Consider the following 21,974-nt stretch of genomic DNA (forward strand, 5'->3'; position numbering starts at 1 on the left):
TGTTTTCCTTTTCCTTTTTCCCCCTGGATTTCCATTATTGTAATCTTTTCCTAAATTTGCTATTGCATTGAAATCACCTAGCAGGCATATGTTCTCATATTCCTGTTCTGCTAATTTTCTGTATAGTTTGGTATAAAATTTTTCTTGTTTCTCATTCAGTGCATATATCACTGCCAATAACATTTTCTTATAATTGATATAAACTTCTAACATCAAAATCCTACCCTCCTCGTCTGCATATATCTGTTTTGCTTGTAAATGTTTCCTAATGTATATTGCTAACCCCCTCTTTTTTTGTTGGGCTAGAGATACGTATAAATCTTCTAACTTTGGTGCTTCTAACAGTTTACTTTGATGTTTCTGGATATGTGTTTCTTGAAGGCATATAATATCTAAGTTCAGTTTCTGTAGTTTAGTTATTGTTTTTTTCCTCTTAATTTGTGAATTTAAACCATTGATGTTAATGGAAATCAATTTGATTTCTTCTGCCATCTTACTCTGTAGTTGTTTCTTGTTGAAGCTTATTTGCTCTCATTTGGTGTCTCATTCTTACGCCTTCTCTTTCCACTTCTTCCTGCCCTCTTTCCTCTTGTTTTGTTTCTCTTTCCTCCACCCGATCTTCTTCTTGGCTCTTACTTTCCACTTCGTCTTTGCTGTTCTGGTCCTCCCCTGATACCACATTCAGTTCAAAGTATTCCCTCGCTTTTTCTATACTGTCTATTTTAAAAAAATTAACAGGATCTTATTCAGTTGGGCGGCCAGGAATCTATATTTCTTTCTATGTTTCCTTATTCTTCTTGGAATTCGTTTCAATGTTACAATTTCCATTCCCTTGAATATCTGCGGTTCGTCTCTTTCACTTTGTATATCTCATCTCTCAGTTGTTTCTTTGAGAATTGTATATGAACCTCTCTTGGAAGTCTAAAACGTCTTGTATAGTTGGTATATATTCTATATACCTCATCGATTTCCCTTCGAACCTCTTGGCCCTCTTTTTATAACGCTTCTACTATGAGATCTGCCATTAATTTGGGCAAGTCCTCCCCTCTTTCTTCTGTTACATTCTGAAATCTGAGGAAGAAATCAGCCTTTTCCATCTCCAAATATGCAATTGCTTCTTCTAATTTCCTGTTCTCTCCCATTAATTTCTGTTCTATTGATTCTACTTTCTTATCTGTTTGTTCAACCTTTGCCTCCACTGCTGTCATTTTATGTTCCATCTTTACTACTATTTGTTGGATCGTACTTATCTTCTTGTCTAGTTTCCATATTTTACCTTTCATTTCCCCCATTTCAGTTTTAAAGTCTGCATGGTTTCTCACCACCGTTTCTTATATTGTTGTTAATGCTATTTGAATTGTTTGCATATTTGATACCTGACTTGCCTTCTCAGGATTCAGCATGACCTCTATCAAACATTGTCCTGCTGGTGATGTTATCATTGATGTTGGGTTGGATGTTGTTTTCTTCCCAATCTTTGCGGTGGTTGTTGTGGTGGACATCTTAGGCTTCCCAAATCTACCTATTTTCATAAGAAAGTCTTTCAGTATTATCATCCATTGTATCAACTCCCTTCTGCATTTTTTATGTTTATCTCTTCCCTTTTATCTTATTCTAATCCCTTCAGTTTATCACTACAAGGTCTAATATACATAATAATGTCTCTCCTTAATTTTATGCACACTTGATATATGTATGTATGTATGTATTTATACAACAATGTAAAACTAAATATCTTTATTGTTTATAATCTATGATAGTCTGTAACCCTCTTAATTTTCAGGATGGCAGTAGGAGAATTTTCTGATCTTATTTAATCCTTGTAATAAATTAATTAAGTATAATTCTAAATATAATAGCTTATATAGTGAACATATATAATTCAATAAATATAAATATGTGTTTGTTTTCTTTTCTTACATATTTATATTTTATAACTTTCTTATAGTTCAATTCAGTCTATGAATCAATATATAGCCATTAATTAGTTATACATCAATTAATTAATTAGTTGTTATCCGAGGTGTCAAATTGTAGAAAGAGATAAAGGATTTATAGGGTATAGCAGTTATAAAGAGTGTAGCAATCTATGAAATAGGATACATAAATTAATTATTCTTGCAAGCAATCAGCTATATATATATTGCATTAGATTTCTTTTTTCAATATACAGTTTTGAATTTAATACTTAGAAATTATTCAGTTTTCTTCTTTCTTCCTTCTTCTTTCCATTTCTTCTGTACACCGTCACATTACTTTCCTCATTTCCTGTTTCCTCAGTTGTCTTTAATTACTTAGTCACTTTCACTCTCACAGCTTTCTATCAAAATGGTTCCGCTCTCCATTCAGCTACAGTTCTCCATTAAAGTTCCAATTGTTCTCTCTAATGTCTCTTTTCTGCTCTGCTAGTAATCAATCCAAATCGTAGAAATTTTCAGTTTTTATTCAGAGTCTCGATCTTTTCTTCTGCAGTGCTTTCTCTCAGCTGTCAAACTGTTCTATTTCTTCCTCTCCCTTTAGCTCCACTATCCCCTGCCAATTAGCCGCTGTATTCACTTTCTCCAGAGGATCCCTCTGTCAAAGTCTTTTGCAGGACTCTCTTCTCTCACCTCTCAAAAACTGTCCCAGTCTGCCATTCTTCTTCTGATGTCTTGCTTTGATCCACTTTCCTGCTTCCCAATCGCAGCTGGCTGTCACAGCTTCGGACCCGCTGTAGATGCCAGTTTCTTTCGCGCCAGATTCAAAGGGCTTTCCCTCATTGCAGTGGGAGCTTGCTTTCCTTCATTCTGCTCCTAGGCTTCCCCTTCTAATTTGTGTGTCTCTCCAAGCTTCACGATGCCTCTGAGAGCTTCCAAGCATGAACATTTGGATGCAGGATTGCAGAGATCGCTCTCCTGCTCTGCTCTGCTGTGACCTTACCACCGGAAGTCTGGTTCTTGTGACTGATGAAGTGTAGAAGTGGGAGGAGAGAAGGGAGGAGAGAAGGTGGATTCTGTGTAAAACACAAAAGACTTTCACTTTGGGAAATTGCCTTTGACATGCCAGATCTGTTTCTAAATAAATCAATTGGAGAGAAAATGTCTCGGAGTGATTGATATTATGGATACTTTCTGAATGCCTTACATTTTATACTTTTCAGAGGTCCAATATTGTTCTATGTACAATCCTTGTTGTATTGATTGCATGTAATATTCTAATTTTCTGAGATTGTGGAATTGGGGTTTCCATGAGCTGTAAACCATAATCATCTCAATTATGACAAATCACGGCTTGAACTATCTTGCTTTGCATGTAATGAGTCTATCTCATATATTAGTTTCACCTTTTAAGTTCCATTACTGAAATAAATGAACTTTTGCACGATATTCTAATTTTTCAAGTTAAACTATATATATAAGTGAAGAAGATGAAAGAGGAAATTGAGATATTCTCAATCAATATAAATGGATTGAAAAGGGAAAAAAATCTACATACAGCTACAAAAATTAAATTTAGATATAATCTGCTTATAAGAAACATAAAAAACAGCACTACAAACTTTATGGGACTCAACCAAAACATACATTAGGGGATTAGCTGTAATTTATATGGTGAGAAAAATAGGAAAAAAAGATAACAACAAAAGATGTTAAAAGAACATAATAATAATAATAATAATAATAATAATAATAATAATTATTATTATTATTATTATTATTATTATAAGAAGAAGAACATAAAATACTTGAATTAGAATTACAAAAAGAGCCACAAAAGGGAAACTTAAAAAATCAAATTAAACAGAAACTGAACAATGAAAAAAGAATTGGTACAACAAATCAAAAGAGCAAAACAAAACTTTGAAAATCCAACAAACCAGGAAGAGGGCTAGCATACAAGTTGAAAAAGGAGAAAGAGAAAAAATGATAAGTAAATTAAAAGATGAGAAGGAAACTTTATGATACCAAAACAAGTCTAAAAAGAAAATAATTCAGGAGTTCTATGGGAAACTATACAATCAAGAAAAAAATTTGAAAGAAAAGATAAAACAATATTTAGAAAAAACTAAATAACCAAAAATGTCTGAAAATGAGAAAGCAACGTGAAATGAAAGCATAATGATGATGGAATTAACAGAGGCAAGAAATAGACAAAAGAATAATAAAACACCAGGACCAGATGGACCACCAGCAGAAGTGTATAAATATCTACAGGATACATTAAATTTGTCAATGTTAAAGGTATTCAATGAAGTACTGTTAGAAACTAAGATACAAAATTCGTGGATAGAAGCAAATATTATATTAATCCCAAAGGAAGACTCAGATTTAACACAGATAAAGAATTATAGGCCTATATCATTATTAAATGCAGACTATAAAATATTTGCATCAATAATAGCAGAAAGATTAAAAATATTTTTGAATGAATTTATCCATTCAGACCAAAATGGATTTCCACCCAAAAGTCAAATTAAGAACAATGTAAGGTTTATTTTAGACACGCTGGAATATTATGAAGTACATTCTGAAAAACAAATGGTGTTGATTTTTTTAGATGCATATAAAGCATTTGACAATGTAAATTGGCAATTTATGTTACAATAATTAGATTGTACAGATTATGGCGAGAAATTTATAAACATGATTAAGATAATATACTGCAAAAAATGGCTGAAATCCTAGTGAATGGGCACTCAAGAGTGAAATTTAATATTAAAAAAGGCATAAAACAAGGATGTCGCTGTCCCCATTACTATTCATATTAACATTTGAAGTGTTAAATAGGAGTATTAGACAAGATCGAGAAATAAAAGATTTGGAAATAAAAAGAGAAAAATATAAATCACAAGCATTCGCATAAGATCTGGTATTTATTCTAGAAGTACCATTGGATTGGGAATAAGTAAAGAAAGGATTGAGAATAAGTAAAGAAAGGATTGAGAATAAGTAAAGAAAAAAATGTCATTATTAGTTAAAAACCTTATAGATCAACAGAAAAATTAACTGACAGAGAAAATAGACCTGCAGGCAGTTAAGAAAGTAAAATACTTAGGAATTTACCCAACAGCTAGATGTGCAACAATTAAAGAAGATAACTATACAAGGTTAGATAGAACAAACTAGACTTGGAGAATTGGAAAAATTTTCAACTGTCAATGGTAGGAAGAATAGCAACTATAAAAATGAATGTCCTACTGAAGCTATTGTTCTTGTTTCAAACAGTTCCTATGAAACTAGAGAAAAATACTTTTGATAAACTAAATGCAATAATTTTGAAATATGTTTGGCAAGGAAAAAGAGCTAGAATAAGAATGAAACTGTTGCAAGAATCCAAAAACAGGAGGCTTTGGGCTGCCAGATTGGGAGCTTTATTACCAGGCCTTTGCATTAACTTGGGTAATAGAATGGATAAATCTTAAAAATAGAATATTGATATTTTTGGAGGGACATAATCTTCAATTGATGAGGAAACACTGAATTTATTAAGTTTCCTTGTTTGAGATTTTATTTTGGTTCTGTTTTTTTTGTTCTGATTTGGAAATATATGTATGTATGTATGTATGCAGAGATGATCCCGCAAATCCCATTGCTGGCTGGCCCCACTCCACTCCAACCGCACCGGTGTCTTAGTGCAGGAGGGAAGCAGCCCACCACGCTCAGCCGAAGAGCTGCATGGTGGGGGGACACAGCACAGCGATGGCCAAAGCCTTACTGCAGAAGCGAAGCGGCTCTGTGCTTGCCTTCGTTCCACATTTGCACTCAAGGTGTAGCCCTCGCCTCCCACCATACAAGGGGGGAGGAGAGAGATGGGAATGAGAAAAGATAATTCTCCCCCTTTCTCTCTCTCATCTTTCTCTCTTTCATGTGCGCACACACACACAAGCAGGATAACCTCCTGGACCAGGATCACGGCGGCAGCAACAGTGACTCCTCCTCCTGCTGCCGCCACTTCACACTCATGTGAGTAGCCAGCCACACTGCGCAAGAGATCCAGAGCTCTTCCCACATTGCATTTAGTGGCAGCTGCTGCTCCTCCTTCCTGAGCCAACATGAAGGGGGCTGTGGCTTGCTCTGAGCTGCTCATGAAGGACGCGGAATCATAAAATGCAGCCAGTCGCAAATGCACTGCTGCAAGCAGCTTTTTGCGATTTTGCATCCTTCACAGGCAGCTCAGCACCAGCCATGGTCCCCTTCATGTCAGCTCAGGCACAAGAGAGAAATGAGAAAATGATACACGGGTGGAAAAAGAGAGAAAAACAGAAATGAGGAGGGAGGGAGGGGAGAGACAGAGAGAGAGAGACCCATTTCCCACATCAGGAGCAACAAAACCCTGGGTAGGCGTAGCTGGGGGGTGTCATGTGACTGGGTGGGAATGGCATTGAGTTGGCCATACCCAGCCAGCCAAGCTCACCCAGGCAGTTATCAGGGCAGACAGCCCCTTGCTAAAAAATTTGAAGCCTATCCCTGTATGTATGTATATGACATACATATATTTTTACAAAGATATATTTGTATCTGATTGAGAAGTCTAGTACCCAAAGCCAGATGACAAATTTAAACTATTTAAATTATGCACTTCTTAAAGAAGCATGACAATGTAAAAGTACAGGAAATTACAAAGACCACATTTAATTACAATTAATTTGATATCTGAAAGTGTCATATTTTGAAAATCATATTTTATTTGTAAAAATTGCTGGATAACATCATAAAATTATTTATAAAATTCTTAATATTACTGCTGGAAATTAACAAATTTTAAGCAATAAACATTTTTCTACCACTAATAAAAATGCTCTGCTGTATATAATGTAATATTGATGGGGTGAAGTTGGGGAGGGAATCCAGGGGTCAACTGTGGGTGGGGTGAGGACAGGAAGCTCATCCTGCAGGATGAGATGAGATGAGGTAGGGGGCAGGGCTGCTACAGCAGAAACCCTGCTCTCGCCATCCTTTGTGTGCAGGGGGGATGGTTTCCGGCTGTAGCCTTAGCTGATGCACACTGTGGTCCTGGAAATCCTGCCACCACTGGGTTGGCTGTCCATGTGGACTGCTGGATGTGCTTACTCTGTCCCACAGTCTGTTTTGGCTTATGGTTGGAGAACAAGGTGCTGCTAGTCATCTCCCCCTCGCGGGTCTTGTCCTTGGCCAGCGCATGGAACACGTTCTCCATATGTACCAATGAACCTCGGCACTGCTGTGGACTGCCATCACCACCACTCAGACCTGTCCAGCCCAAAGGAGGCAAAGCGGCCAGCTAGAAAATTTGAGGTGGTAGAACATGCCCAGGGCCCAGCAGGCAAAAGACAGCCACTGTGAGCGAGGCAAGCCGGATCCTCATCAGCACCATGGCTGCCAAGGCGCAGCAGATATGGGGGGCGGCACACAATCCCAGTTGGACCTGGATGGCCATGGCACTGATAGAGATCTGGCTTTCCCCCACTCGCAGTGGCCATCTTTTGCCTCCTCGGCCTGGGCATGCTCTACCACCTCAACTTGGACTTTCTAGCTAACCACTTCACCTCCCTCAGGGTGGGTGGCTTGGTGCTCCAGATAGCAATGGCAGTGGCCTAATCATGGACCTGCATGAGCTGCTGGCAGCCTCAGTTGTGGCAATGGCCCACAGCGATGCTGAGGTATGTCAGATTCGTAAGGGGAACATGCTCCATGCACGGGTCAAAGGCAAGACCCACAAGGGAGCCAAGATGATCAATGGCAACCTGCTCTCCAACCGCAAGCAAAAATAGACAGGATGGAGTAGTGGGCCAATGGTGTCTTGCAGCAGCTGCCCCACACCCACACCTTGTCTTGGCCCGCAGCAGTGGCAGTAGCTGGATGCAGAAGTACAGGGGAGACACATGTGATCTGGCCTGCTGGATGCGCAGGGTAACCACTTGCCTTGTCCCAGCCACATGGGATGGAGCAGGTGCGTTCAGTGGTGTACATCATGTGTGAATCTGACCCTGCCTGCTGCCGGTGCTGCCATGTCTGCTTCTTGGAGTGCCAGCTGCAAAGCCTCTGCTGCTAGACACCTCCTGCCCTGCGAGTGCATACCTGAAAGGCTGGTAAGTGCGGCCATCCTGGAAATGATAATTGGCCAGCCAACATTGCTTCAGCCTGGGCCATCCCATCCCAGCACGCATGCACATAGGAAGTAGTGGGCGCACAGGCCTGGCCCATGCCATCCTGGCAGGCACATGTGTGCATAGGAGGCAGCAGGCATACATGCGCACAGGCCCAGCCCACCGCATCCTGGCATGCGCACATGTCCCCGCCTCCTCCTGTGCACACACATGCCTCCCAGGATGCTGTGGGTCGGGTCTGTGTGCACATTCGCCTGCCTCCTCCTGCACACATGTGTACTTGTCAGGATGGGATAGGATGGGCCAAAGTGATGAGGGCTGGCACTTTGTCAAGGTTCCAAGTAAAAAGTCCCCAGAAATAAAATCCAAGGCATATTTTCTTTAAAGTATGTTTATCAGGAACCTATCAAATTGGCAAGGTCTTGGTGTAATTCTGACTCTGGCCAGATTCCAGAATTACACCCAGTAAAAAGCAAAAGTTTGAAACTTCCCCCAAGAGTCACAATCTCCAATCAATTCTCAGTCCAGTGACTCCAAACTCCACCTTTCTCCAGCTGCAGGCATCTGCTCTATTCCCATGAGAAAGAATGCCATCTAGACATAACATTCCCCCTTTTCACTATAACACCCTTTCACCTGCTAGAGTGTGATGAGCCTCGAGTACTGTTAAAATCCTTTGCAGAAACCTAAATAAAGCTAAGAAAAGAATAGACAAAGGCTAAAATAAAATATGGCTATACATACCATCTTCAGGATCAACACCACTACCATTTACAGATGGTTGCATGGGCCAGATTGGACCACATCACGGGCTGAATCCAACCCACAGGCCTTGAGTTGGACATTCCTGATTTAGACAGTGAGAACAACTCATTTTTCAAATTCAGCTACGGGAAGAACATCTGTTTTGTAAACCTGCCATTTTATTATGTTCTGTGAATGACTTTTCTCTTAATTAAAATAGTATTGTTGTCTTCAATGCACACTACCAACATAATTTGATCCATTATAAGCAGGGGTGGGGTACGACAGGGTTAATTACCGATTTGGGATTTACAAGCTTCCCTGCCTTCTGTGAGCTGCGCGCCTGTTAATTGTCATTAGTACAGTGTGTGCCAAGAAGCAGCCTTTGAAACAGCCCTCTTTTCTTGTTTTTTTTAACTGCAGCTGTGCCTCGTTCGGCAGCTGAAGTTGAAAAATCAGGAAATAAAGATCAGTAAGAGCCTGGGTGGGCAGGTGGGCAAAAACATCAGCAGACATAGAACCGGTTCTACATCTGCTGCTCTTCAGTGCTACCAGTTCTACAGAGGTGGACAGAACCGGTAGAAACCCACCCCTGATTTTAAGTCAATTTAGCAGCAATTACTATTAGGCAACATTTAAACTAAAGTTATATTCCCATTTAACACAGCAGCAACCAAAAAAATGAATATGCTTATGCTGGAGATGAAATTTCTAGTAAAGTCAATGTGTCATTCACACATTGTTTCATTTGGCTTAACATAACAAGGGAAACCAATCATATTTTCTAACAAATGATTTATGATTTAATCTTATTTGTGAACCTAGATAACACCAACCATCTTTTATTTCCCTGCAATATATAAATGTTATTTTACTTTGAATAGGTGTTTAAGGATTGTTTTCACAAACTGAATCAACCCTTTTAGTTACCCAGGGATGCATATTTTTACTTTATTCCTCTCTCTTATCAGCAACTATGAAATAACAGTAAACATGGTAATTTAGTCTATGTAATGAATTGCTATAAGAAAGATGTTCACGAAAGGATTTGTTACAGTTATTAATTTTTAGGAATGTATAATTTACAATATAATGTATAATATTCAATATATATAAGAATATATCTTTGAATTTTCATCATGTGATTTGGATTTATGTAATGCTGAATGTCTTTCCTAAAAATACATATACAAATATACGATATACAAAAATCTTACAATATACAAAAACTTCAAATCAAATGGGTGATAAAACTTTTCTTATTTTCCATGAGGTTTATTGAATGAATTCATCAAAAAGATATGGATGGACTGAATCAAAAGAGTGCAGTAACAATAACAATAATCTTTTGAAGAATAGGTGTTACTGATAAGAGGATCTCTAACTTTACAGTAAGAACAATAATAATTAAAGGTCCGGTGGTATAGTGGTTAAAGTTATCTATTGCAGACAAAATCTACACATAACCTGGAGTTTGATCCTGATGGGGCTCAAGGTTGACTCATCCTTCCATCCTTCCAAGATTGGTAAAATGAGGACCCAAATTGATGGGGACAAGATGCTATGTTGTAAATCATCTAGGGCAGGGGTGTCAAACTGTCAGCCATTGGCAAGATGCATCACATGCAGGCCACACCCATCCAATCTCCACACAGGCCAAAACTGCCACAATATGTCACTATGTTACGTGACATGATCGAGTTTGACACTTGTGATTTAGGGAGTGCTGTAAAGTGGTATATAAGCCTAAATACTACTGCTAATTGGGCCAGGATTGAATCCTGTGAAGATACTAACATATCTTCCGTTTTTGTAGTGAATCAATGAATGAAATAACTATGTATGCAGGGAATCAAAAGCCACCTTCCTTCTCCTTGCATCAAAAACACTCTTAAAATTCTGAAAATTATTTCAACAAGCTTTAAGTTCAAGTAGCTTAATTTTGATCTGATTCTAAAGAAGATGAAATATTTGTACATGGACTTGGACTAAACTCAGTTGTGCTCCTGTCAGGAATGTCTACAACTATAATCATCAATAGTGCTGAAAAAGACCCTATTTTAGCAAATGCAGTAAATTTGTCATAACTTTTATTGGTTTCATTGTCATCTAGATGGATTAAATTAATTTATTCCTTCATGGATAACAGTAGTTAAATCCCTAAATCTCTTCCCAAAACAATTCAACTTGAGAAGAACTGTACTTTTTTCAAGTTAGCAAAATACTATAGAAAATAGATAAAATTATTTCTCATTTCTTATGGCGTGTGTCATAAAATACTTGGCATTTTCAAGAATTTCTCATTATATTTATAATTTTACCTGAGCAGAATGAAAAGCATGTATTATAGTTTACTTCTATTTTAAAAACAACTAAAATGCAATGTATAAATGGATGACAGTAAAAACTAAAACAATTATGATGTAATAATTATGTAATAAATTTGCAAATGATTGGAAGGAATGATTTCAGAAAATGAATGCAACTATCAAGTATGTCAATCTGTATTATCATTATAGACCATCACAGGTCATGCAACTACAACAGCAAATAGGAGACCAGATTTTAACTCACCATCTGTAGGACTCAGTCCCCGAGCAGCTGAGATCATGGAGAGAGAAGGGCTGCTGTGCAATGAACGGATATAATCCATGTAAGGGTTAATGTACGGATGAGATGGACTAAAAGGAGATTCTGATGCTGCAGTAGGATTTCTGTGGGGGGATATTCTGATGAATGGTAAATCTGAATAAGCTGGAGCAGAAGGCCTATAACAGAAAAGATAAAATGGTAAATTTATTTGTCTTTTTAGATAAATACAGCTTCTCTACTTTTAAAGTTGTATCTATAATCATGATCAAATGGTTAAAAAATAGAACACCATTAATTTTAAATGAGCCCACTTCCATTTGTGTAGTGAAACATCTCTAGTTCTCCTCCACCCTTTCAATGCACCCTGTAAATCTGATCAAAGCAGATCTGGAGAACATACAGAGATTGAGACAAGATTAAAAATCAAAGAACACTAGTACATTCTAGACAAGAGAGTACTTAGTCCAAGTCCATGTACAGATACTTTATCTTGTTTAGATTCAGATCAAAACTAAACTACTTGGACTTAATGCTTGTTGAAATAATTTTCACAATTTTAAGAGTCAATTCAATTAAAAAAATTAAATATATCAATATTATGTTCATTTTCAGCCTTGAGCATAAGATAACAAACCGTCTTTATGAAAGGGGGAAAGTAGAATAAAATTTAGTGCATTGTAAAACCCCATTCTCATGCTTTGGAAAAATCCTGAAGATGTGTTCCACATCTACTTTCTACTGAATTTATTCTGTATTCCCAGAGATAGATATTTCAACTCTTGACAACATGCAATTATGTTTAATATTATGAGTTAATATCCATAAAGGCTACATCATGATTCCACATTCTGAATATTGAATATCCCTGCAATGCAGTTAATTACATTAATAATAATGTGATGTCAAATTTTTGGTTCATTTACATCAATTTCTCAAAAGAAAACAAAGTACAGTTTTCATTTTCCCAAAAGATCTTCTGTTTCACTTCTATACTTATATTCTCAAACTCATATTTTTCCTTTTATTAACTAGTAATTCTTCAAGACATTGTATATGCCAAAAAATGCTGTATCTCTTATAGATTGATGGGTGAAAGGAGAATTAAATCTGCAGAATCATAAATAGAAATTTTCTTGGTTGTAAAAGCTATATCTGATAAGAGAAAAAATAAAGAAAAATCCTGGCATATATAAACAAGAGGTATATGCAAACAAGAAACTTAAAGATTTATTGTTGTGTAGCAATCTGATGGGCATCATTTTGCTAGGGATTCTTTGTCGGTAATAACTTGCTTGAATTTCTTGTAGTTTCATGTTTGTATCACCATTCTTCATATCTGGTCTTCAGTTAGCCTGTTTGTCAACGTTTTTTCCCCCAAAACCGGATCTTTGTGAACTCTTGCCATCTCATTTAATGTCCAAAATACTTAGTTTTCAGCTTATTATTATTTATCAGTTTAGTATTATTTCATGTAATATTTAATAATATCTTCTACTTTGCCATCCAAAATATGTTCAACATTTTCTCTACAATCAAAACCAAAAGACTCATTTTTTTTCTTCACTAAGATTTTCTGCAGTCTGTTACTATATCAGTGTATTGACATTGGTTTGGCATTGCACTTAAACAATTTTTTGTTTTGTTTATTCAGTATTGAGTATTAGACCAGCTTTTGCACTTTACACAATGAATTCCTTAAGCCCTTATTTGTTTCCAGTCACATAAGTAGCAACACCTGACTATTTGAGGTAACTGCTTCTTCCAGCAATTTTAATGCTGACCTATTTCTTTTACATTCTTCATTTATCAATACATATTTTTATATAAATTAGAATCTATGTAGAATCCAATATAAAGCAAAGTTATATACCATCCTTTTATTTATCTAATTAGATAAATAAAAGTACGGTATATAATTTTGCTATGTATTTGACCCATTTAGTTGTTCCATATTCCATTTTCTTTTTTTTCCCAATCATCATAAATATATTTCTACAGGCAGATGTAGTGGCTTGAGCTGTGTAGACCAGAACAAATGGTGAATATCCTTAAAGACAGGTCCATAATGCTTTTAAAGGAAATCCATGATTTGCTGTGGACTATACCAGGGATGTCAAATTCAAGGCCCATGGGCCACATATGGCCTGCTATGTAGTCAGCTCCGGCCACTGCAGCCATCCTGGTCTACCCAATGTGAAGAGGAAAGATTAGATCAACATAGCTTCAGCCTGATCTACCCAGTGTGAAGAGGAAAGATCAGGCCAGCGTAGCTTCGACCCGGTCTACCCATTGTGAAGATGAAAGATCAGGCCAATGTAACTTAGGCCCGGTCTACCCAATCTGGCCAGCATGGCTTTGGCCCAATGCAAAGAACAAACATGCCAGCAGCTTGGGGAGTGGCACCAAGCTGGCCACACCTGCCCAGTCAGCCACGCTCACCCAGTTGGCCATCCCCGGCCAGCCCGTGGTGGTCAACCACAGCCCTGATATAGCCCTCAATGAAATTGAGTTTGACACCCGGTCTACACAGTCAAAAACCTTAGTATAATGGATGAAAAAAAAATAGACATATTTTTGGAACTCCCTGACTTATCAATCAAATGTTAGCAATGAAATCTTGGGCTCCCTCTGTCTTCTGAATCTAGCTTGTATATTTGGCAATTCTGGATCCAAGAGCTATTGAAGTCTGAACTGAAAAAATGTGATTTAGCTTGAAACAAAATTGGCTTACAAGAGCCTTTTGGCAACAATGGTTAATAACGTAAAGAAAGAAATTACTGAAAAACTTCCGGTTTGCAGGGCTTCGGCAGCAGGTAGGAATCTGCGATCGTGCATGGTTTCTGCCTGCTCTCACCACTGGAGCACCCCGAGCCAGCTGGCTTCTGGGCTAAGCCACCCCATAGAGGTGGTGAAGAGGGGGGAGATTGCCAGCAGGGTCGAGGGGAGCCGCATCTCTCCTTCTCAGCTGGCCAAACTCCCTTTCCCAAAGGCGGTAGGAGCAGTGGTCAGAAATGGCCACCTCAAAGAAGCACTCAACCGGAAAAGAAAGTGCAGAAGGAAGATAAGAAGAGAAAGTGAAAGGACTTTAACCTAAAGTAAAATCTCAATAAGACTTCTAAAAGATACATTTTAACAGGAACTTTGTAACTAAATAGTAATCCCAGGAAGAGAAAGTAAAGAAAGAAGAAAGTGTAAAAAGAAACAGCTTGTGTGTATTTGGATTGCTTGGTGACTTTGGGATTTTTGGATATTATATTTGAATGACTAAAAACAATTGGGTGGCTGTTTAAAAAAATTCTACAATGGCATTACTTTTGGATGAACTGAAAATGGAATTTAAAAAATATAAAGAAGAGACACAAGAAGGGAAGGGCTTCTTTGGCTCCGTTTTTCAATTCTTAGAAATGGCGATTTGCACCTATGAAAAACAACAAGAAAAGATTGCGCAACTAGAAGATTGGGACAAAGAAAAAGCCATCTTTAATGAACAAGTAACTCTATTTGGGGAAGAAAGGGGAAATTGGGGGGAAAGAGAATGGAGAATTTAAGACTTAAAAAAACAGCCAAAAAAGGGAAAAATAATTTGAAAAGTGGATATAAAGTTGGAAAGCAACAGAAAAGGGGAATACAGAAGAGGAAACTGGAGGTGGAGAGACAGGGGGGTAAAAAGGGGACAAAGAAGAAAGGGAAGAAGGAAAGGAAGAGAAGTTACAAAGGTTTGGAGCAAGATGTAAAGAAACAGGACTTATTCAGAGATAATGGGTGAAAATTTAACTGAAAAAGGGATTCTGTGAAGGTACATAAGATTGTATTGTTATATTTGTAATAGAAATAATGGTAGAAAATTGGAAACAACATATGATTAAAAAGTGGGATAAAATAGTCAGTGTAAGTTAGTGAAACTTTTGTGAATAAAATAAATGAAATAAAATAAATGAGAGAATTGAATTAGGAAGGAACGGGAACATTTTAATTACTCAATGTTTTATAAAATATAAGTGAAGTGGGGGGAATTAACTATGGAAAGTTTATAAGTGTTCCCATAGAAGTATGATACTTATCTGAAAAGTAATGTGTAAAACGTTAAGATTTAAATGAATATTAATATTAATGATAGAATTGAATTGGTATGGATTGTTGTTTTAATGATATTATACATTTATAATTTTTTCTTTTTTCAAAATACAGTGTGTAGTTTTAGAATGTACCAAGCAGAATCCGAACGGAAGTTATGTATTATATTAAGTGTTATAATTTTAGGGGAAAGAGATAAAGGCGTCATACTCCAATCAGTGATTACAGGAGAAATTTTGTTCAATGAGAAAAGATAGTGGACAGTTGAAACAGGACAGACAAAGAATATAAGTACAATGATTTGAATTGAGATGAAATAAATAAAATAAAATTAAGAAAGTTAAAAGAGGGGAGAAGCTATATAGAAAATGTAAAATAGTAATAAGATATGGAATGGAATATAAAAATGAGCATGAATTTGAATTTGTGTCTGTATGAAGAGATGTAACCCAGGATTATGCTGCTTTCAAAAAAGATGTTTTATGTTTTGTTTGTTTATGTTTGTTTTTAAAAATAAAAAAAAAATTCAAAAAAAATAATAATGTAAAGAAATTACTGTTATATAGATCATAAGAACCTATATGATTTAAACAAGCAGAAACAAGCTCACATACATCTCCATAATGGGGAAGATTTACAGGTGCAGAAATGATTCAGTTCCTGAATAGATTTCTCATAAGATAAGACAAAAGAGCTAGAAAACCAGGAGCTAGAAAAATGAATTGTATTTCAGTTTTTTATTATTTATAAATTTGTATATGTATAGCCATTCTCATTATTTGTATGCATTTTATTCAAATGGTTGCGATAACAATAAGAGAAATTATTAATGAATTGTCTGGGATGTGGGTCTGACTGCATTTACATCACATTCCTTCTCTACCTGTAATGTTTGTAAATCGTATGCATTTTTCTGTCATCTCTGAGGATACAAGATATACTATAACTACAGTATCATAGGCAAGTGGTCATAGGATGATTTCCCATGTCTTCATTATTTTTAGCTTTTCATTTTGTCATCTAGCATACTAAGAATACTCCATTGCTTTTTCTAATTCTGTATCCAGGAGTTTATCATCTCTGGTTCTGGATGGAGTTGTACTACCCCAAACAGACCCAATGTGTAACTTGAGAGTCCTCTTAGACCAGGGGTGTCAAACTGGATTTCTTTGATAACTGGATCAGCACTCCATGGACTGGGGTGTGGATGCCTCCTGCAGCACCCTGCCGGCCAAAATGGGACACACTACGCCTCATTTTCACCCTCCATGGCCTCCTGCAGCATTCTGCCAGCTGTTTTCATGACTGTTTTTGTCCCATTTTCTGGCTGTTTTGAGGTCATTTCAGCCCATTTTTGGCCAGCAAAGTGTTGCAGGAGGCCATATGGGTGAAAATAAGGTGCAGCAGGGCCGCACGCAGCCCTTTATAGCCACCAGAGGCACCTTGGGCTGGTCTTTTCATATTTCCAGGCCAGCCCCACGGGCCACAATTAAGCACCCCACAGGCCAGATCCGGCCCGCAGGCCTTGAGTTTGACATCCCTGTCATAGACTCATGACTCCTGCTCAAAGGACAGATGGCTGCCGTGACCAAGAGCGCCTTAGCCCAACTTCACATTGTATGCCAGTTGTAGTCTTTTCTTGGGGAGCCTATCTTCCAATTGCTCACTTACGCCCTAGTCATCTCCCAATTGGGGAAATGGGGCTACCTGGAAGCTTGAACTGGTGTAAAATGTGGTCCCATGATCAACACTGGATGCCCTAAGAAGAGCACATGCAATACCTCTGCTATGTGAATTCCATTGGGTGCCAATTTGCTTCTGGGTCCAATTCAAGGTATTATTTATTATCTATAAAGTTATTATCTATTAGTTATTATCTTCTATCATGTGAATCCCTCCACCTGTATTAACAACTGCAAATTCCCTATTTTTTGAAATTTTTATAACTTTGTTTTGTAATTTTAATATTTTAATCCTAACTTTTTCTGATCAAATGTTTAATGGTATTAATTAAATTGTGTAATGCCAAGAAGGATGAATGGTTAAAAATTCATTCTGATCCAAACGATTCTGCTCCAAACTGTTACAGCAATATGCTTTTCCACCTACAGATTCCATATGATGTTTTTCCATGATCACCTCCCTCTTTTAAAATCCCTAGTTCATCAATATATGTATCCTTCATAATCACACAGATTAAATGAACACAAGTATTGAACTCTAGCAAAGAATGCAATAACCGTAATAGAAATCAGATTTTGGAGGAAAACTTTTTTTCTCCTTCAATCACTCTTGCAAAACAAACACTTAAGTTCCAAAAGTTTAACAAAAAGAGACTTAAATACATGTTTAACTCTTTGACCTAAATGTGTATCATTTAATCATGGTAAACTTTGGATGGATCAAATCAACATAATTTATGTTAAAGGAGGAACTCTATTTTTAACTTTTTAAAAAAATCTCTCCTTTTTTTCCTAGGAAAGTACCACTGCAGAATTTTTATAACTTGAATCTTTTTTATATAAAATCTTTTTGATATAGCCTAATCATGTCTACAAAAGTCTATTTATTGTTTGGAAACTACTTATAAGCAAATGTAAACTTCTTGTAGTTGAATAAAGGTTAAGAATGAATTGCTAATCGGCAATTTGCACTTATGAGAGTTTACTTTTCAAACATTCAGTTCAAAATTAGGAGATGCCAAAGTCTTGAATGTTTCATGTATTGAACTGAGAACAAATGTACTATTTTCTGTTTGCTACATTTCCTCAATGTTTTTTGTACCAGAAAGCTACCTCCCATTTTAAAAGTATTTGGCTGGGGGCTGCATAGCAATTACATTATGCAAGTTGGCAAAGCTGGATTTTTTGGAAGGACTAGTTCCTCTCTTGCTTTTAAAATGGAAATTCCTCTGTTCTCTTCTCAGTGTTATATTTGCTATCCCCTTACACTTTTAAGAGAGTGTATTTCTTTTCATTTCCATCAGAAATGTGATTTGCATTATCAGGAAATTTTGTGTTTGGCCACAAGCCCATTAGCATGTTAAAACTTTACAACAATTTTTCAATTCACTAGAATTCTAGGGAAGGCTTAAAAGTTTCTTTCTTGAGTTTAAGGCCTGCATGTTTACTAAAATGTCAGTAAGCCATTGTGGGAAGACGGGAAGAATCTGTTTATTAAATAATAATTCTTCTTCTTCTCCTTCTTCCTTCTCCTCCTCCCTCTTCTTCTGTTGTTGTTAGTCTTTGGTGAGATTCACAGCCTTTAGGGCTGGTTGGTAGCTGAATTCTGAAATCCCACAAAGTCTTGACTTTATTATTATTATTATCAATAATAATAACAATAATAACAATAATAATAACAATAATAATAACAATAATAATAATAAATCTTTGGTGGTTTGGCTGGTTGGTAGCTCAACAGCTCAAGTCCTAACCAAGGACTTAGGAACTGTTAAAGTAGCGTCAGAGGATATAAGCTGTTCCAAGTAGGGTCGTTTTTTGTAGAATCAAGGTATTCAAGTCTGATAAATTCAGAATTTCCAAATAGCAAGGTAGCCCTTTAGGATGATGATGACGATGACTACAACAACAACAACTACTACTACTACTACTACTACTACTACTACTACTGTTAATCTTTGGTGAGATTCACAGCCTTTGGGGCTGGTTGGTAGCTCAACAGCTCAAGTCCTAACCAAGGACCTAGGAACTGTTAAGGTAGCATCAGAGGATATAAGCTGTTTCAAGTAGGGTCGTTTTTGTAGAATGAGGGTATTCAAGTCTGATAAATTCAGAATTTCCAAATAGCGAGGTAGCCCTTTAGGTATTGCTTCAAGGGCTCCAATTACAATTGGGATAACACACGATTTCTTTTTCCAAAGTCGCTCAACTTCAGTTTGTAAGTCCTAGTACTTCGTGATTTTTTTCTTGCTCCTTGTCTTCAATCTGTGCATCACCAGGTATTGAAATATCAATGAGCCAAACCTTTTCCTTTTCAACTATTGTTATGTCAGGTGTGTTGTGGGCCAAATGCCTGTCAGTCTGAATTCTGAACTCCCACAAGATTTTTTCATTCTCCAGAACCTTCTCAACCTGATGTTCCCAGTAGATATTGCTATACTCAAATCCAAACTTTTGGCACAGTTTGGCAACTCAGTTATGACGTTCTAGGTAGTCAGTTTTTACAATTTTGCTGCACCCACTGATTAGATGGTCAACTGTTTCATCTTTCTCATTACCGAGGTGGCATTTGATGTTGGTGGTGACATGCTGAATCCTCCTTGCCTTCATGCAATTTGTGGCTAAGGCTTGTTCTTGAGCAGCCAAAATAAAGCCTTCAGTTTCTTTTTTCAGTATTCCTGATTTTAGCTAGTTCCAAGTCAGATTTTAGTCAGCTTTGCCTTCAATACTTTTCAGGTATTGGCCATGCATAGCTTTGCTTTTCCAATTTTCAGTTCACTCAATTACTTCTTTTTGTATTCAGCTTTTGACTTGGTTGTTTTCAAAAGGCCTCCTTTATGTACTTCCTTAAATCATTGGCTCTTCACTTTTCTGGATGTAGTCATTCAAGCTGTGTCTTTCTTCTTCTACAGTCTGTTTACTTGTAGGAGACCTCAACCACCCTCTACTCTTGGTAAATATAATCGATCAACATCAGTTCTAGGGTGCAAGGCATGATTCATATTAATAAGCTTCCTTATTTTTCTGTCCAAATTGTCCAGCTCCATCTGGCTCCAGTCAATTATTCCTGAAGAGTATTGAATCACAGGTATAGCCCAGGTATTTATTGCTTTTATGATGTTTCCACCACTCAATTTGGACTTTAAAATCTTGTGAGTTCTTCTAATGTACTTGGCTGAAGTTGATTCGACTTTATTATGCATTAAATCAGAGGCTTCTAAAAACCCTAAGTACTTGCAGCCTTCTTCTGATTTCATTATCTTTATCATATCTTCATTTTCAAATTCTATTCCATCATCTTCTATGACTTCATTCTAGACCATCTTCTATGACATCATCTTCTATGCTTTGATTGCCATTGTTGCACATTTGTCAATTCCAAAGTACATGCTGATGTCCTGGCTAAATTCTTTTATGCTTTCAGTGAATTCAATTCACTTTTTGTTACCAAACAAAAAAATTCTTTTAAATCATCCATGTACAACAAATGCGAAATTTTCAATCCTTTCTTTGCAAGTTCGTAGCCACAGTTCACCTTCTTTAAAATTATTATCAGTGATAGGGTTGACAGAATAAATAGTAGGGGTGAAAGGGAGTCACCCTGAAAGGTGCCTCACTTAATTTCAACTTCACCCAGTTCTTCTCCATTAGCCATAAGCCATTTGTTTTCCAGAGGTTCAATGAAATTTCCATGAATTTTCGAATGTTGCTGCTGATGCAAAGATTTCCAAGCATTTCTTAATCCAGCTGTGGGGGACTGAGTTGAACACTTTCTTGTAGTCTATCCAAGCCATGAACAGGTTGGTTCACTTTTCTTCGAATTCTTCAGAATTAGCTTGTCAATCAGCAGCTGATCTTTTGTTCCTCTTCAGTTTTTGCAACACTCTTTCTGTTCCACTGGGAGCAGATCTTTCCTTTTCAAGTATCCATAAATTGATTTGCAATTATGCCAGTAAGAAGCTTATAGCTTGTTAAGCAGGCAATTGGTTGGTAATTTCCTGGATCACTTCCTTTGTCTTTCTCTTTCTGAATTAAAAAAGTCTTTCCAGTTGTTAGCCATTCATCATTTTCAAGCGTTTCTATAATTTGGTTCATGTGGACAGCAAGTCTTTCATATAAGCTTGTTAGTGCCTTCAGTCAAAAGCCATACAGCTCATCTGGCCCAGGTGCGCTGCAGTTCTTTATTCTTCTAGACTGCCTGTGAACCATTTCCTTTGTTATTTTCACATTTTCCATTTTGGGCACTTTCACTGAGGACTCAATCTGTTTGATCCAGTTTGCATTTGTTTTATGCTTCTTGTCATTTCCCCACAGGTTCTTCCAGAATTTCAGAGCTTTTTCTTTATCAGGCTTTTCACTTGATGTTATCCCTTCTTCCCTTTCCAGGTTCTTATAAAACTGGTGCTGATTTGCTCTGAACTGTGAATTTTGTTGAAACTGGATTAATCGATTTTCATATCTCTTAATCTTTTCAATAATAGCAACAACCCTCTGCTTCATCTCTTCCATTACTACAGGAATCTCCTTGTTCTCCAAATTGTATCTTGCTGCCAAGCTGCTTTTGATCTGCTTGTTCTTTAGCTGGCCTTGCCTCGGGTTCTTCAGGATGGTCAAGTCTCCACAAAGTTTCTTAATTTTAAATTCCAACCGAATTTTCCACTTTGGCTTCCTCTTCTTGCCTCTTTGGTTCTTTTGTATTTTCAAACCCAATTCTTTAGTGATTATGTAGGCTGTTGCATACATCAGCTGATTTGTTTCAGCTAATGTAGTAGTTAAGATGGTTTGCACAGCTTCATTTACTTTTTCAGTACATTTGC

At 37.0% G+C, this 21,974-nt stretch overlaps 1 protein-coding gene across 4 annotated transcripts in view; it reads right to left on the reverse strand.

Moving 5' to 3' along the window:
• Positions 1 to 21,974, reverse strand: part of GLI3 (GLI family zinc finger 3) — a 495,436-nt gene that overhangs the window by 191,171 nt on the left and 282,291 nt on the right. For all 4 annotated transcript variants that reach the window (XM_087916968.1, XM_087916967.1, XM_087916969.1 and 1 more), the window contains one exon: positions 11,384 to 11,577. In XM_087916968.1, the coding sequence (XP_087773094.1) occupies positions 11,384 to 11,577 (194 nt within the window). The remainder of the gene's footprint in view (positions 1 to 11,383; positions 11,578 to 21,974) is intronic.

Source organism: Pseudonaja textilis, chromosome Z (genome assembly GCF_049901715.1).
Source record: "Pseudonaja textilis isolate UNSWEBS1 chromosome Z, rPseTex1.2, whole genome shotgun sequence".
In the NCBI taxonomy this organism is placed as follows: Eukaryota; Metazoa; Chordata; class Lepidosauria; order Squamata; family Elapidae; genus Pseudonaja; species Pseudonaja textilis.